Genomic DNA, 14,553 nt, shown 5'->3' with positions numbered 1-14,553 from the left:
TTGGGTGATATAAGCCAGAAACACCTGGAGGTGGCCATGGCGGCGTCCTGGGAAGGAGCAGTGGGGAGCAGATGCCTGACAGTGCTCCCGAGTGTTGTGTGACCTTCTAGGGCGACTGTGCATCCCAGCAGGAGGTCCATGGGGCTGTACAGTGTCAGCGTGAGCTGTTAGCCCTTGCTGGCTTTGCTGGTGGGTAGCAGCTGGTAATCGATCTTGGTGGTGCCAGTGCTGGGAGATGCACTGCAGAGGAGGAGCTGAACCTGAGAGGAAGACAGAAAGCTTTCTGCAGCCGCAGCCCCTGTGTTGCAGGAGAAAAGCAGAGCAGAAATGCCAACACCACCTTCTTTGTTGGCTTTCTGAAGGCTCTGCAGGGTGCTGTGTGTGAGAAGGTGCTGCCCAGCTGCTGACCGCTGCTGCAGAGCTGCTCGGGGTTGCACTGCAGCGAGACCTTGCTACCCGGGGAGCCAGCACAGTCTGTGGTTTGACTGAAGGAAGCCTGGGGTGGAAACCTAGCACATCCAGTGCAAATGACAGGTGTGGCAAGCCACTGCGAAGCTGTAGGGAGCTGAGGATGAAGGGGATAAAGTGGCAGGGACTGCTCTCCTGCTTAGGGGGTGCCTGGCAGCGCAGCCAGAAAGGCTGGGGGCAGGCAGCTGCAGGGGGAGAGGAGAGGTGACTGCGGGGCTGGGTGGCTGCAATGGTGTTGGCAACATCGGCTCGGTGACTGTTCACATGTTTTTTTTGATACGGGGTGTCAAGCCCTGGGGAGGGAGATGGCTGCCTGCACTTCGTCTGTGCTGCTCCTTCACCCCGCTGCCTCCCCTGCCCCGCTGTGAATCCCGGTCCTGCTCAGCATCCTACCGCTGCTCTCTGCCTCCCTCCTTCCCTCCCTCGCTGGTTATCTCCATCCCCTGCCTGCAGCTCTGTTTCTTGGGGAATACAGGCGAGGTGTCTGCGATGTGTTTCCTTCCCTTCTCCTCCACTGTGGCCCCATGCACCTGGCTGCCTCAGCCCCCTGGGAATGTCTTCTGCATTGGTGCTCGTCCCCAACACCCCTGCGCGCTCGTTCCCGTGCCCGCTCCTCTCCCCCGCCGACGCCTGCAGCCTCTGCGCCTCCTTCGTCGGAGCGGAGCCCTCGTCCTCGTCGCAGCCCGCGCTGGCGGGGCCCCACCAGTGCTATGTGACCGGACTCAGGCAGCCCAGCCTGGTTGCCAGCAGGGCACTGGGGGAGGGCTGCGCCTCCCAAGCCCTGTGCATCTCCCATGGGCAGAGCTTGCCTTGGAGGTGGCCCAGAGCAGCCCTATCACATCCGGTGCTTGTCTCTGCAGCCTGGGCCGGAGGATAAACTATCAGGGCTGTGGGGCAGTGGATCATTCCTCTTATTATTTTCTTCTTTTGCAGATAGGGGTCGTGGAAAGTTCAGTTCCTTTTAACCCTCACGGCTCTGTTTATTTTCCAGCTGGTAGCACAAACGCAGCGTTTCCCATTACATCACAAAGGGCCTCGGACAGATCCCTCCGAAAAACGTGTTGCAACTGTTTATTTTTTTCCATATTTAAACATTTCTGACAGCCAGACCTGGCTGAGCCAAGCGATGGAGCTTTGTGAATGAACCCAGCTCCTGGTGTCTGTGCGCAGAGGGCTTTGAAGGACCTCTTCTCCTCTGCAGCGTGCGGGCTGGGGCTGGCTTAGGGACGTGGGCGACTCTGCGTTACATGTGTGCTGATTACGTGCCGGGCTTTGATTAATGGCTCCTCATTCTGCCTGGCTCCCAGGACGCTCTTGAAAACAAGATGTTTCATTTCAGTGTGCTTTCCTGGTACATTGATTCCCGTAAATAACCGAGTGCAGACTCTGTCCACCTGGAGCAGTTCAAAGAGCAGGGGGCCTCCCTCCAGCCCTGGGCTGCCTTGGGCCACGCTGGTCACTGCTGCACCCCCAGTGATGCTGGCTGCCCTGCCTGTTTTGGTGGCCCAGAGGCATGGGGCGGAGAAGCAGCCCTCCTTGCTGCCACCAGAAGCAGATCAGCCCCGGTTTCCCCTATTCCCTGATTTCGTCCCATTTTATGCACTAAAAGAAACCCCATTGGAGTGCTTTTAGAAACGGGAGGGCGAAATACGGTACGAGGCAGCCTGGTAGGCTGCAGTGCTCCGGTGCGCGTTGCCTGCTCCCCCCGCGCTGGCCCTCTCTGGGGTGCTGGGCCCTGCCCAGGGCATGCTCGGTGATGGGGCTGTGTGATGGGGATGTGCGGAGAGCGGTCCAGGGCTGCTGGTGGCCCTGTGTTCGCACCTGGCTCCCTGCGTGTCGCTGCCCCTCCAGGAAGGTGAGACGCTGCGGAGGCAGCTTTGCAGGTCGCTTGCAAGTGTGGAAACTGTGGCTAGAAGCAAAACGCAGCTCGACCCCCTGTGGCTGGGGTTTAACTAAAAAAATTTCTGTGCTTTAGAGCGTGGCTGCAGCACGTGTTGCAGCAGATAACAGCTGGGTGAAGGAGAGGGTGCCCTGGGCTGGGCTGGAGTGCCTCCGGCGCTGCTTTTGCCCTGACAGCAGTGCGGGGGATTGGTCTGTCCTCCCAGCAGGCTTTGAAATTGAGTAATAAGCGGCATTTCTGCCATCTGGAATGAGCTGGGTTCCTGCCGGCACTGCACAGGGAAGCTGCTCCCTGCGTGTGTGCTGGCTCGGGATCGGGCAGAGGTGGGCAGAGCGGCGGGAAGGGCGAGATCCTGGGAGCGTCCCCATCCAGGGGGACGGGGTGGTTGGTGTCAGCACTCGTGGGCGAGGGTCACGAGCCCTCCTGGGTTCGGTGCCAGCGCAGCTGCGCCTGGAGCCCTCCCGGTGGGGTAGGTTAGCAGCGGCGCAGGGTGGCGTGTCTCGCCTCGCCTCACCTCTCTCGTATTTGCTGCAGCATTGCAGGCAACTCCCAACGCATTCCAGCCCCAAATTGCTCACGTCTCTCCTCGTTCTCCCAGGGTCTCAGTAGATGTGTGGGCGACGCTGGCTGACTTCTGTAACATACTGACCACAGTGAATCAGTCGGAGGTGCCCTTGTACAAGGACCCAGATGACGACCTTGCCCTGCTTAGCCTGGAAGAGGATCGGCTGCTCTCGGGCTTCGTTCCCCTGCTGGTCGCCCCCCAGGAGCCCTGCTACGTGGAGAGGACCTCGGACAAGGTCAGCAGTAGGCCAAACATCCCCCCTCGATTCCTCCAGACTTTTATTCTTGGGAAGTTTTCTGTGCAAACGGAACACGATTAAGTCATTGAGAAGGGTGTTAAGGGAAAATATCGACCTTTCAGCCGCTGACATCCAGCTCTGTGTCATGAAAACCCCTCTCGACTTCCTCTGGTGTGTGTGTGCTCGCTGGCATGTTGTATATACGATCATTTCCTCACTTGTTTAAATAGTGCAGCTTGTGTTGGCAGTGCTCTCGGTGCACTCCAAATGGTTTGCATCATGCTTAAAGCACCCTCCCCCTCCCCCCGGCCACAAAACTCTGCCTTAGGAAGGCAGCCAGGACTTTTTTCCTTCTCTAAAGAGGAGAGTGATAAATAGGTGACTAGAGAGAAGCAGACACCATGTGTTAACGTACAAAAGGCTTTTAGGAATATGAAGCATTCCCCACTGCCCGCTCTCTATTTTCCTTTCTTTGCTCTAGGAGCCCATTCTAGCCTGAACTTTCCTTTGGCTGTTTGTTTTTAGAATAATGAAATCAGTTCCCTTGTTGATGTGGGGTTTTGGGTCTGCTCTCTGCCACCACCTGGACAGAAGGGACCTGGGGGCTGCACTTGGATAACGCGTCTGAACCTGATGGGGATGGACGAGGCACAATGGCGTTTGTTTTGCACGCCCTTGGAGGCACGGCAGGATAAGAGTGGCTCTCAACAGCTTCCTGCTTGGAGGCAGAGTCGCAGCACCAGAAACGCTGCTCACTGGGAAGCCGCAGCGTTGCCTCCCCGAGCGGCTGGTGCTACGAGAGGAGAAGTGGAGGTGCAGGGGCTGGTTTCTGTGGAGAGCCTGCACGTGACGGTGGCAGTGCACCTTCCCTTGTGCCGCTTCTTCATGACATTTTCCTGAAATGGCAGTGAGAAATGTAGGACCTTCGTCACAGGGGGACCCGAGAGGTGCGAATTTCTGTTTCACTTCTCCACCTGCCTGGCCCGTGCTCACAGCACTGCCCACACTGGAGGAGCACGGTGTCCCGGTAAGACAGAAGGCTTTTCCCAGTTTGGGGAAGCATCTTAGTCCAGGAAGTCACTGTGGAAGAACAGACTTCCAAGGCTGTATTTGAAGGGGTTAAAATAGCAGGCATGTGGTTGCCACTGCTGCCCTGAGGTAGCCTGTTGGCCCAGCGTGTGCTGTGGCCTCACAGGGGCTCTGCTGCGGACAGCCCCAGCACCCCACTCTCTGCGCAGGGACTCTTCCCCCAGCAGCCAGGCAAGGTGCCTGAGCAGCCTGGTCTGGTGCCCCACAACTGTGGGAGGGGGTCAGTATTCCCTGAACTCAGTCTCTTCTAACCACACACCGGTTTATTCGGAGTGCCATCTACCTGCCCTGCCAGGCACTTGCGCTCACGTATGTAAGAGACGTGTCTTTGTCCTGTAGCTGCACCCGAGCTTCCGAGCTCGGTTTTCTCACTGTCCTGGCTCCCTTTAGTTCTGGTGCTTTATAAACAAACTGTACAACACCACTGGCAGGAGCCGGTGCCCTTCACAGCGCAGCAGCAGCCACCCAAGCACCCGGCATTGTCAGGCACGGTGGTACCAGCTCAGCTCTGCTGGAGAGGCGACACAGACCCCAGCGAGAAGGCGCCAGGCCCGGCTGTGTCTGTCCCCACTCGCTTTCTTTCTTTTTTTTTGTTTTTTACTTTTTTTTGCCACCTCAGTGGGTCTTGTTTGGCTTGAAAGTAGCTGACTTTGGACCCGTGATCCCACCCAGCAGGCCGGGGGTTCACCCGTGTTTGCGCGGGCCTGAGCCCCTCCTGTGCACCACCTGTGTTGTGCCGTCCTCTGGTCTCTGCCTCACGTGCCGAACGCGTCGCGCGGAGGCGGGCAGGGGAGCCCCCACCGGTACCAGCACTACCGGGGGCACGCTGAGCAGAAGCAACAGGTCTGCAAGGTCTCGTCTCGATCCAGTACTGACCAGTGATTTGTTAATGGTCAGACTGGTGAAAGGGTGGGTGTGCGTACTCACTTTGCGGAGGATGCCCAAGAGGGTTGAGGGGAGACCAGTGAGATGGAGCAGAGACCTCAAAAACCTGATTTCCAAGAAGGGACTGGAAGAGCTGGGGCTTTTTAATCTAGAGGAAATTCAGGGAAAATGCGGTGAGCTGTTGCAGAGAGGAGGAGAACAAGTTGTCCTCCAGCTCTACGCTGAAAAGCACAGGAAAGAATGGGCATAAATTGCAGCAACATAGATTAAGACTAGACTTTAGGAAAGGCTTCGTGCCTTCGGGTAGTTAAGTACTTGAAAGCAACTTCCTCAGCAATTTTGCAGAATCTCTTTAGCCTTGGAGATTTTTAAAAGCAGGCTGGGTGGCTCTCGCAGGTACAACCTGGGCGGACACGAACTGCCTCGGAAGAGGAGGCAAAGTGACCTCTTTGGATGTTTCTACCCCATTTTCTGTGATTTGGTAAAGCTATAGAAAGAGACTGGAGTGGCAGCCGCGTCATTACAGTCAAATGACTGCCTTGTTCCGCAAATCTTCTTCTGCAGTATTAATGAAGTGAATTATTTGACTCTCCAGAAGTGGGGTGTTGTGGAAGGCAGCGCAGACCACGCCAGGAAGGTATGACTGAGAGGCATGAACCCGAATGCCTTTCACGAATGACTGTGAGCAAGATACAAAGAGGCACTTCCCTGCAAAGAAGCCCCCAAGTACAACTTAACCTGGGGGTCCTTGTGTGCGGTCCCCTGTCCACCATCTGCTCCCTGCCCTCCTTTTAGCGTGCAGAGCCCAGATGAATCTGATTCCTCAGCAGATGCACCCCTGGGCTGTTTGCGGCGGAAGGGTGCCGTGTCCCCCCTGAGCAGGGTGGCACGAGGGGACGTGTACCCCTGAGCCTCAGTCAGGCGGCGGCGGCAGCGGAGCGGCTCTGCCCGGCGCGTGGCGCATCCAGCCGCGTTGCAGGACCTTTCCCATTTGGGTGTTCCCTGGTGGCTGCCGACTGACTGAGCTGCGAGCCGGTGAGAAATGGCTTTTCTGTGGGGCAACAGCTGTCTTTCCCGTACTGATTTCTCATCGCCTTTTAGCAGGAATTATTTTTCTGCACCCGCTTTCTTTCTCTTGTGTTCTCAGGCTTGGCCCAGTTTTCAGCCCAAGTTCCTGACAGGTCTTTGCTGGAGAGGCAAAGAAATTGTACTGCTCTTTCTATGGCACCCTGCGAATGTCTCGTCGGCTGGGAGGAGGGTTCTGGTATGCCGAAGTGGCTCTGGAGGCTCGCTGTCGTACCTTTCCTAGCACTTGCATGGCTAGGAAGAGGCGGTTGGCTTTTTACTGCAAGGATAGTATCTCACCTTGCATGCTGATGTTCCAGATCCTTACCCCATGCTTTTGCACCATGGTCTTTTAAAGAATTTGTAACATTTCGAAGGAAAGGAATCTGTTGAAAGGTAAGACTGGGGAGTATTGGGCTTAAAATGGTGTCAGGTTATTGGCTCCACCACCAGGACGGTTGTTTTGTAAGCTACATAGGACAAACACTGTGCTTCCCACTTCTTTTTGTTCTCCACGTCCCATTTAGCAGACGGAGTGCAGTATTCAGCCAGAGTTTCTCAGCAAGTTTTTGAGCATTTGGCCTGGCTCTTATTTTGAGTGAAAATGTTCTGACTCTGTTGCCATGAAGCTGTGCGTTCGGATTCCTGCTGGAGCCAGTGTGACACTCAGAGCTTCCCATCATCTCTTGCACTGTCATTGAAGCTGTAACCAACAAAAGCTGGCTCCAGGGTGAGCATAACTTGGTGATGTTTTCCTGGGCGTATGTTGAGCAGATATCCATTGCAGCTTGTGTGATGGAACACCATCGAACGTACCAGTCAACAGCAAACTATGCAGCCTGGTGCCTGAGCTGTCAGACTGTGTCTACAGCATTTGCAGCCGAGGGAGACGCTGCCAGGGCCTCGCTCACGCAGCGTTGTGCCCAACCCGAGGCAAGAGCAGGGAGCAGCAGCGTGGCCGAGTTAAGGTGCGGGAAGGAGGGAGGTGACAAATGTGGATTCATCAGGTGGCGTGTGGTGCTGCTGTGGGGCACTTGTAACGGAGAACGCTTGGGTCGTGTTGAGGCTAAAGCAAGTCCTTGTGATGGTGCTGAGCGGGGGTCTGTTCCTGTGCAGCCCCGGGGACCTGGGGCATGTCCTGGCTTTCTCAGCTCTCACTGAGCCCTGTTGTCTCGGGAGCATCCCGCCCTGCATCGGCCCCACGGGGCCGGTGGCAAGGTTGGAAGAGGGCTGCAGATCACCCAGCGTGGAGCAGAGCAGGGAGGTCCTTCTCCTCCAAGCAGGCACAGGGCATCACTGATTGCCCACATCCCCGCAAGCTCTGCACGGGCTCGACACGTGCATCGCCCAAGCCTGTGCCTGCAGCGCACGCTCTGCCACATGCCCCAGCCAGGGAGATGCGGAGGAGAAAGTGTTAATGTCCCTTCCCACAATAAACCTCTCTGCATGGGGGGTCCTGAAACCTGAGCCTCTCTCTCCTCCCCCAGCCCTGACACACGTTAATAAAAGGTTTTTAAACGCCAATAAAAAGGCAGCAGCCCCAGCTCACCAGGTCCGGGGCCCAGGGTCCTTGGGAAGGCACTTCACAAATGTGTTTTTTGCATTTTCAGGCTTTTGGCTGGTGAATAAGATTGAGGAGAAATACTCCTTCCCCTGATAACAATACAGTGAGACGCAGGATCAGCAGTGTGTGGATTAAAACCAGACGGTGCATGATTAATACATATGCTTATAGGGCTAGTCACTGTGGTTCCCTCCTCTCAAACAGAAAGGCACTTTTTTTTTCCCTCATGTGCATGCTCATGTGTGGAGTGGACTGTCTCAGATACTCACCACTCAGCTAGTCTCAACCCTGTCTCACCTCACCAGGCAAATGAAAGCCCTAAAATGCAAGGCTCTGAAAATAACTAGCAATATTTTACTGCCCCAAACCTACAAACCGGGTACCGCGTGGCTCCTCCAGCTCCAGGGTGGCCGGTTAGCTTCCCATACTTGGTGCCGTTCTTGTTTCGCAAGTGCTTGCTTCCTGCTGTTCGCACTGCTCACCTGTCAGTGCAGATAGCCTAAAACCCAAGCTTTGTTCTCCTTAGAAAACACAAATCTCTTTCGTCTGTACTGCCTGGCCCAGGTGGACAGTCCAAATTTGACCCTCTCTCTAGCTGCCCCAACACGCTCCAGATTTGCAGAGCTAGTAGCCTTTCAATTAGCTATTTAGGAGCTAATTATTATTTAGGCTTGGGCTAAATTTAGCCCTGTATTGTTATTCACTTCCCTTATTTATGGTATTTCAGTCTTAAGACTTGCAGATATCTGTCAACGTGTTGTCATGTCTGATGCTTCTTGGAAAGGGAGCCCCAGGTTTAAAAGCCCAGGAGGAATAGCTGTCGGAGTGGCTGGGCTCTGTCATGCCTCTGAACATCAGACGTTTTGTCCTTTCCAAGACCTAATGACTCCTGGGCTGCCAGGGATGAAATCCACGTTAGAGTGGCTGCACTACAGTGATTTTTGGGAGGACTTCTTGCAAGGCATCAGAGGAAGGGTAGCAAGACCAGGACTCTGCGAGCACAAACTCTTTGTAAGCAGCAAGAAAACCCCAGTGAGCAAATGTAACTGTTTTCTCAACATCCTTTCCATATTCCCATTCCATAGCCTTGGAGCATCTCCCTCCAGCTGGCAGGCAAATGCACGCAGCCCATGAGAGCGAGAGCTTCCAGCTTGGAGTTTGGTCCAGAGAGGAAAAGGGAAACTGTGAGCAGAGATCGGAGCCCCAAGTAGGAGAGTCCAAGGAGGGAGTCATCCTTGAAAAAACTCCTTCCATTCCTGCCTGCCTCGGTTTCCAAACAAGCAGTGAAAGATCCCTGCCACAGGCAGCCCTGCTCAGAGCGGGGACTTGGCAGGAGCTGGCAGCCCCGAGGCGGCAGAGTTAGAAATGTTTACGTTTTCTGACCAGTGTCTGAACTCCATCCCAGCCTCGACCTTCCCTTTCTTGTGGTGCCTTTGGATTGTAAAAGGCGATTAGGCTAAACTACGGGCCATGTTGGAAGGTGATGTCATTGGGTGATGGAGGAGAGGCTGGATTTTATGCTACCACGAAGGTAGCGTGCGGAATATCACCTGCTTTGAACTCCTCGCCCATCCTTGGCATTTCCTTGAAGCGCAAGTGCCGGGGACCGCGTGGCCGCCACGGGAGCCTCCCTCTGCCTTTGCCAGGTGTCGTTAGCGCAGTGGGAAGCGTCACGCCGAGTCTGTGTGCCTGGGTCCGGGTGGCAGAGGAGGGTACGCTGGCGTCTGTTGTGCCATTTTAAACGTACCTTCACAGGAGCGGGTGTGAGTGCTGCCCCAGTGACTGCTGCTGCATCTCGGGGGCTGGGCAGGGCATCTTCGGGGGAGGCATTCTGCTTGATTATCGTTTGGTCTCAGTTTTTAATCACACTTTAAGCTAAGAAAGTTTTGAGCATATTCCTGAAACTGCGTTTCTCCAGCTGAAGGCGAAGGGAACTCATGGCAAACAAGCACTAGTGCTGCACAAGGACACTGAATACAGCCCTGGAGAAATCCACAATGTGGAATAATAGTTCAGGCTCTTAAAAAAGGGGGGGGGGGGGGTTAAAAAAAAAAATACTGCAATAAATCTAGCGAGTGGAATCTGAGGGAAATGATCCCATCTGGAAAACTCCAGCGCTGGTGCTGCTGAAGGCTTAAGGAGCGATGCAGATCGCAAAAAGAAAACCCTGCAGTCTGAGGATGACAGCCTTCTTAATTGATGTCCATTGCAACTGGTACTCTGCCAGTTTATGTTGGCCACCTTCCAGCGTGCTGTAATTTTGGGGCCAGGTGTGAAGCGTTTCTGTTCCATCTTGTTCCCAAGCACCTACAGAAGCCTCACACATCTCACTTGAGGCTGCAGCCCTGTAGGAAACAGCTGTACAGGTATAGGTGAAAGGAAATGTCACAGCTGGGCTTGGAGAACTCCCCCGTGCCTTGCCTAGGGCTCTGTTTGGGGGCCGCGCTCCCCCGCCGTGCCGCGTTTGGGGAGGTGGCCACTGTCACAGGCACACCTGCCTGTCTGTCAGCAAGGTGCTTTGAACATCGGTGAGCTTCTGGGAAGAATGTACAGGTCAGAAACCTCCTCTTCAAAGAGGAGCCCACAGTGGTGTGCGTCAGTCCTGGAAGCGGGGAATCCAGCCCGGGAGAGCCCCGGATGCTGGCAAGCTGGGGGAGCTGTGGCCGTCTCCTCTGGACTCCTCTCCCTCTGGAAACCACAGGGAAATTTCCAGGGGAGCAAAAGCAGGTCTCGTAGAAAGCACCCACCCTTGGTTTCGAACGGCTGAGAACCCATCGGGATCTTTAGCAAATCGTTGCGGGAGCCGGTTTCAATTGCTGAGAAATGTGTGCGCTGTTTCCGGGCTGAATTTGTTTTGTTTCAATTTCCACTAATTGAATTTTGCTGTAGGTTGGGAAGTCCTCCATTGCTGCTCTTGCCCCGATATATGATTGTGTCCCAAGCCCCCGCATTCCCATCCTCTTTTGATAAGCTGAATAGATGGAGACAGAGATGTGATGCTCTCTTGGGCATGGTTTGGGTCCCCTGAGCTATTCGCGTGGTGCTTCCGAGCTGTGGCTCTCCAGGCTCAGTGTGTTGCTCTGTGAGCTGCTGCCCCAGCTTGTAAGGAGGAGGTGACCCCCCTGCTCTGCTGCTCTCCTCCAAGCCCACCAGGCGCTTCCAGCGTCCCGCAGCCTTTGCTCCTAGAGGGACAACTTTGCACTGAGCTGCGTTAAACAGCACGGTGTTTGCTCGTGAGGAGGCGACTGAGCAATCTGGAGGGTTTTTTTGGTCTGTCGGTGAATCGCTCTCTTCAAAGATTGGGAGGGTAGGAGAGGATGTCTAATCTGCAGGCTTTATCCGTAAAGGTTTTCTTTGTCCAGGTCACTGAGCCTATTGTTAAGCAGCATAAGCCCAGGCAAGCTTCCCCGCAGCCCCGCCAGGACTGCCCTCCTGTTCACGCTGACATTTTAAGACCTCTGTTGACCAGATTTGAATCCACTCTGTATCCTGTGCGCTGCAGTCTCTGGGGTGTACTAGCTTTTCACAGCCCCTTGTACCAGCCGTGCAGAGAGCTGAGGGCAACTGCCTGCTGGCGCACAGCCGTGCCGTCGAGCCACAGCCACGGGGTTGAAGGCAGCAGGAGTTCAAAGCCATGCAGCCGCTTTGCCACAGCCAAGCATTAACAGATCCTGTGGCCCTGGCCAGGCAAGCATGACAGCGAGGAGGAACGGATCTAACAGTACCTCCAGCCAGCACCCCTCTGCAGAGCTGGGGTCCTGCTGCTTTGCCTCCATCCTGAAGCTGAGAGCTGGCGTGTGAGAACCACAGGCTCGCTACGAGGTGAGGAACCACCTGCCAACGTGTTAAGATCCAGTTACACATGTTCTCTTAATGCGCCTCTTAGCAAGCGTAAGAGTGGCTTTGTGGTCTGGACACAGCTTGCAAGGAAGTACGAGGTGCTGCCTTCCAGGCGGTCCCATCTTTTGCGGGGGGAGCGGGAAGGGAAGAACCAGCAGTTGGTGGAAACAACCTTCCCTACCACTGAGGTGCCTCTTTCCTGGCACCTGGAGGGAGCGAGGAACCACCCCTTTGCATGGGGAAGCCGTGGGGAATTTGCTCAAGCGACTTGTGACGTTTCCACCCCTTCCTCCCCTGCCTTCCCCCAGCCCTGGATCCACCTCTGCCTCTCCTCTAGGCTCGTCTTGGACAGGGCGCTTTAGCCACTGCATCGGCTCCAAGTGAATCAGGCAGCCTGGGCGTGAGCCGTGCACGTGTACCAGCACGTGTGCGGTGCCTCAGCCAGCGCTGCACAGTTTGGCTCTGGTGTCAGAAGAAGGCTCTTTTAAAGTGTTTTCTGGAAGCGCGATGTGATCAGCAGCTCAAGGCACAGACTGACAGGATAAATCAGCCTTGTCCCATGCCTGGTTCCAGGCAGCGTTGGATCTTTTCGTGCAGATCAGATGACACTCGTTGTCGACCATCTTCGCTTCTGTCATCGTCAGGCCAGGTTTATGTAATGGGATGGAAAATTTATTTGCGTTCAGTCCTTTTGTCCTAAAAGCTGCCTCCAGAGGTCCGGCACAGGCTCCTGGGAAACGGGAAATGTCCTTTCCAAGAGACTTGCTGACCGCGTGTTCCCAGAGTCGCCATCAGTGGAGTGACCTAGGAAAGCAGAGTCAAACCACGAAGCCTCCCATGCAGCACCTCCTCGGCGTACGCTGTGCGCACCCTTCCTTTCCCTTGGGGTTCTTCAGCGGGTAACGGCCTCGCTTCTGCCGCTCCCGCGCCCTAATGGCACAAAACCTGCGACGCCTTGGCAGGACGTCAGGCCCGGGTAGTGCACAGCTCTGGCTATAAAGGAGGTATTCACCGTGCCTTTAGTGTACTCAGAATGACGTATGAGAGTCCAGACCTCTCGTGGAATTTGCTGATTAGTCTGTAAGTATATTGAAAGGCCTCATTAAAACACCATTAACGCTGGATCCCCTCCCAATGAGCCATCTCTTATTGCTACCCAGAGAAACCTTGAGGAAATGGAAAGGCTGCTTTGGCTGGCCAAGCCGGCCCCTGGGCATGAAGCGTGGCCTCACCTCGGACAATCTTTGTGGTGCTCAAGACTTAATGTGGCGCTTCTGATCATGCAGGAGGGCCCTGGGACTTGGAGTTGCTTCTTTGCCTCATGCTTTGCCTGCTGGATCCACTGCCACTGCTCAGACTCTGCACTCCGGCACTAAACCCAGCCCTGGGTCTTCATCTCTGACCCTGTTTTAGCTTCGGGCGCGACCCTGTTTCACAGCACTACTTATGTTTTGTCTTTGGCCAAGTGAAATGCTTGAAGCACGCCTGCTGAGGACGACGACGGCTCTGGTATCCACCACAGCCTTTGGAAGGACCTCAGGAAACCTGGAAAAAGACCCAATTAATAACTCCTCATTGTTATCCTGAATAAGAAAGATCCACGTCCTGGGAAGCTTGCCAGAGAAGTGGACTGGGTGGAATGCAGGGAGCGGTCAGCCCAAATAACAGATGGGGATCTACTCTGTCTCTATGGGAGACGGAAGGTGACCTCTGTCATTGAGCCCGGAGTCTGCTCCCCACGTTTCTGCTCCCGGACGGACCTCGCGTTGTTTTTGTGGGTGCCGAATCCATCTGCCGGTGCTGGGCTGAGTCGGGGCGAGGACAGAGAGCCCAGCTCCTGCGGCAGGCCGGAGCTGCAGCCCTTGGTGTCCTCATGCTGTCACATCCCAAACCCGAAAGAGAAGACACCACCGTGGTCTTATTTATTGTTTTCTTTTCTCGCTGTCATTGAAGTCAAAGCACTTCCCAGGCATTAATGAACGTATCTCCACAACACGTTATGACAGAAGGAAAAGTAATTTCCTTGTTAGAGATTGGCAACAGAGGTACGCGAGGCTGAGGGACTGACCCAGGTCCCACAGGAAGCCTCGGCTTCAGGATGAGAACAAGCCCCTGATACCCAGGATTTCAGGCCAGTGCCTCAGCCCCAGGCCGCCCGCCTCCCTTAGGAAGACGAGGGGGTACTAAGTGAAGGTTCACTGGGAAGCGTTAAAATTCTTCCCAAACATAGGCCTCGTACGAGCAACGTTACTGCTGCTCGCCTAACTGTGTCTGTGGTGGGATGCTAAAAATGCTGGATACTTAATTCAGATAATTTAATCAATTTTTTTCCCCATATATTTGCTTAAAAATATGGTAAACCCCATCCTTTATTTAAATTAACAAAAGTTGCTGTAACATTTTGCATACCAGCATTTTACATAAAGCATTTTCTCCACCATGTAGCAAATATTTGTCTATAACTTTATATATAATGAATAGTGACAGTAGTAGTGTATATATATAGTTATTTTCTTGGATTTTTTTTAAACTTTCCCCAAGCTTCGCTGTACTTGGGATAGGGAGGTGCATGTATAAACACAAATTCTTACTACGAAGACAAAGGTGTTTTCTGAGGTCTGAGCAGTCGCTGCCTGCCTGATCTGCTTGGTTTGGGAACAACAGAACAGGTTTACGCTTTGGTGCCATATTTACCTTAATAGACATTACATCATTTGTGCTTACAGCATCCATTATTATTGAACGAAAGAGATCTATGGCTATGGACAGAAGAAGAGGGCGTTTGCTACGCCATTCTAATGCTGTGTCAGTTCACCTGATACCTGGTCCACGCGTGGAGTTTCCCTTGGAGAAGGGTCAGGGACACAGAATCATCGAGGAGAATCACAGAATCATTAAGGTCAGAAAAGACCTCTAGGATCCAAGTCCAACTGCCAACC

At 54.3% G+C, this 14,553-nt stretch overlaps 1 protein-coding gene across 2 annotated transcripts in view; it reads left to right on the top strand.

Annotated features, from left to right (window-relative positions):
- SMG6 (SMG6 nonsense mediated mRNA decay factor) overlaps nt 1-14,553 on the top strand; it is a 115,920-nt gene that overhangs the window by 61,689 nt on the left and 39,678 nt on the right. For both annotated transcript variants that reach the window (XM_075113532.1, XM_075113531.1), the window contains exon 13: nt 2,967-3,168. In XM_075113532.1, the coding sequence (XP_074969633.1) occupies nt 2,967-3,168 (202 nt within the window). The remainder of the gene's footprint in view (nt 1-2,966; nt 3,169-14,553) is intronic.

This window comes from Phalacrocorax aristotelis, chromosome 18 (genome assembly GCF_949628215.1).
Source record: "Phalacrocorax aristotelis chromosome 18, bGulAri2.1, whole genome shotgun sequence".
Classification (NCBI taxonomy): Eukaryota; Metazoa; Chordata; class Aves; order Suliformes; family Phalacrocoracidae; genus Phalacrocorax; species Phalacrocorax aristotelis.
The sequence above is the reverse complement of the archived record's forward strand: the minus strand, read 5'-3'. Positions and strand labels throughout refer to the sequence as shown.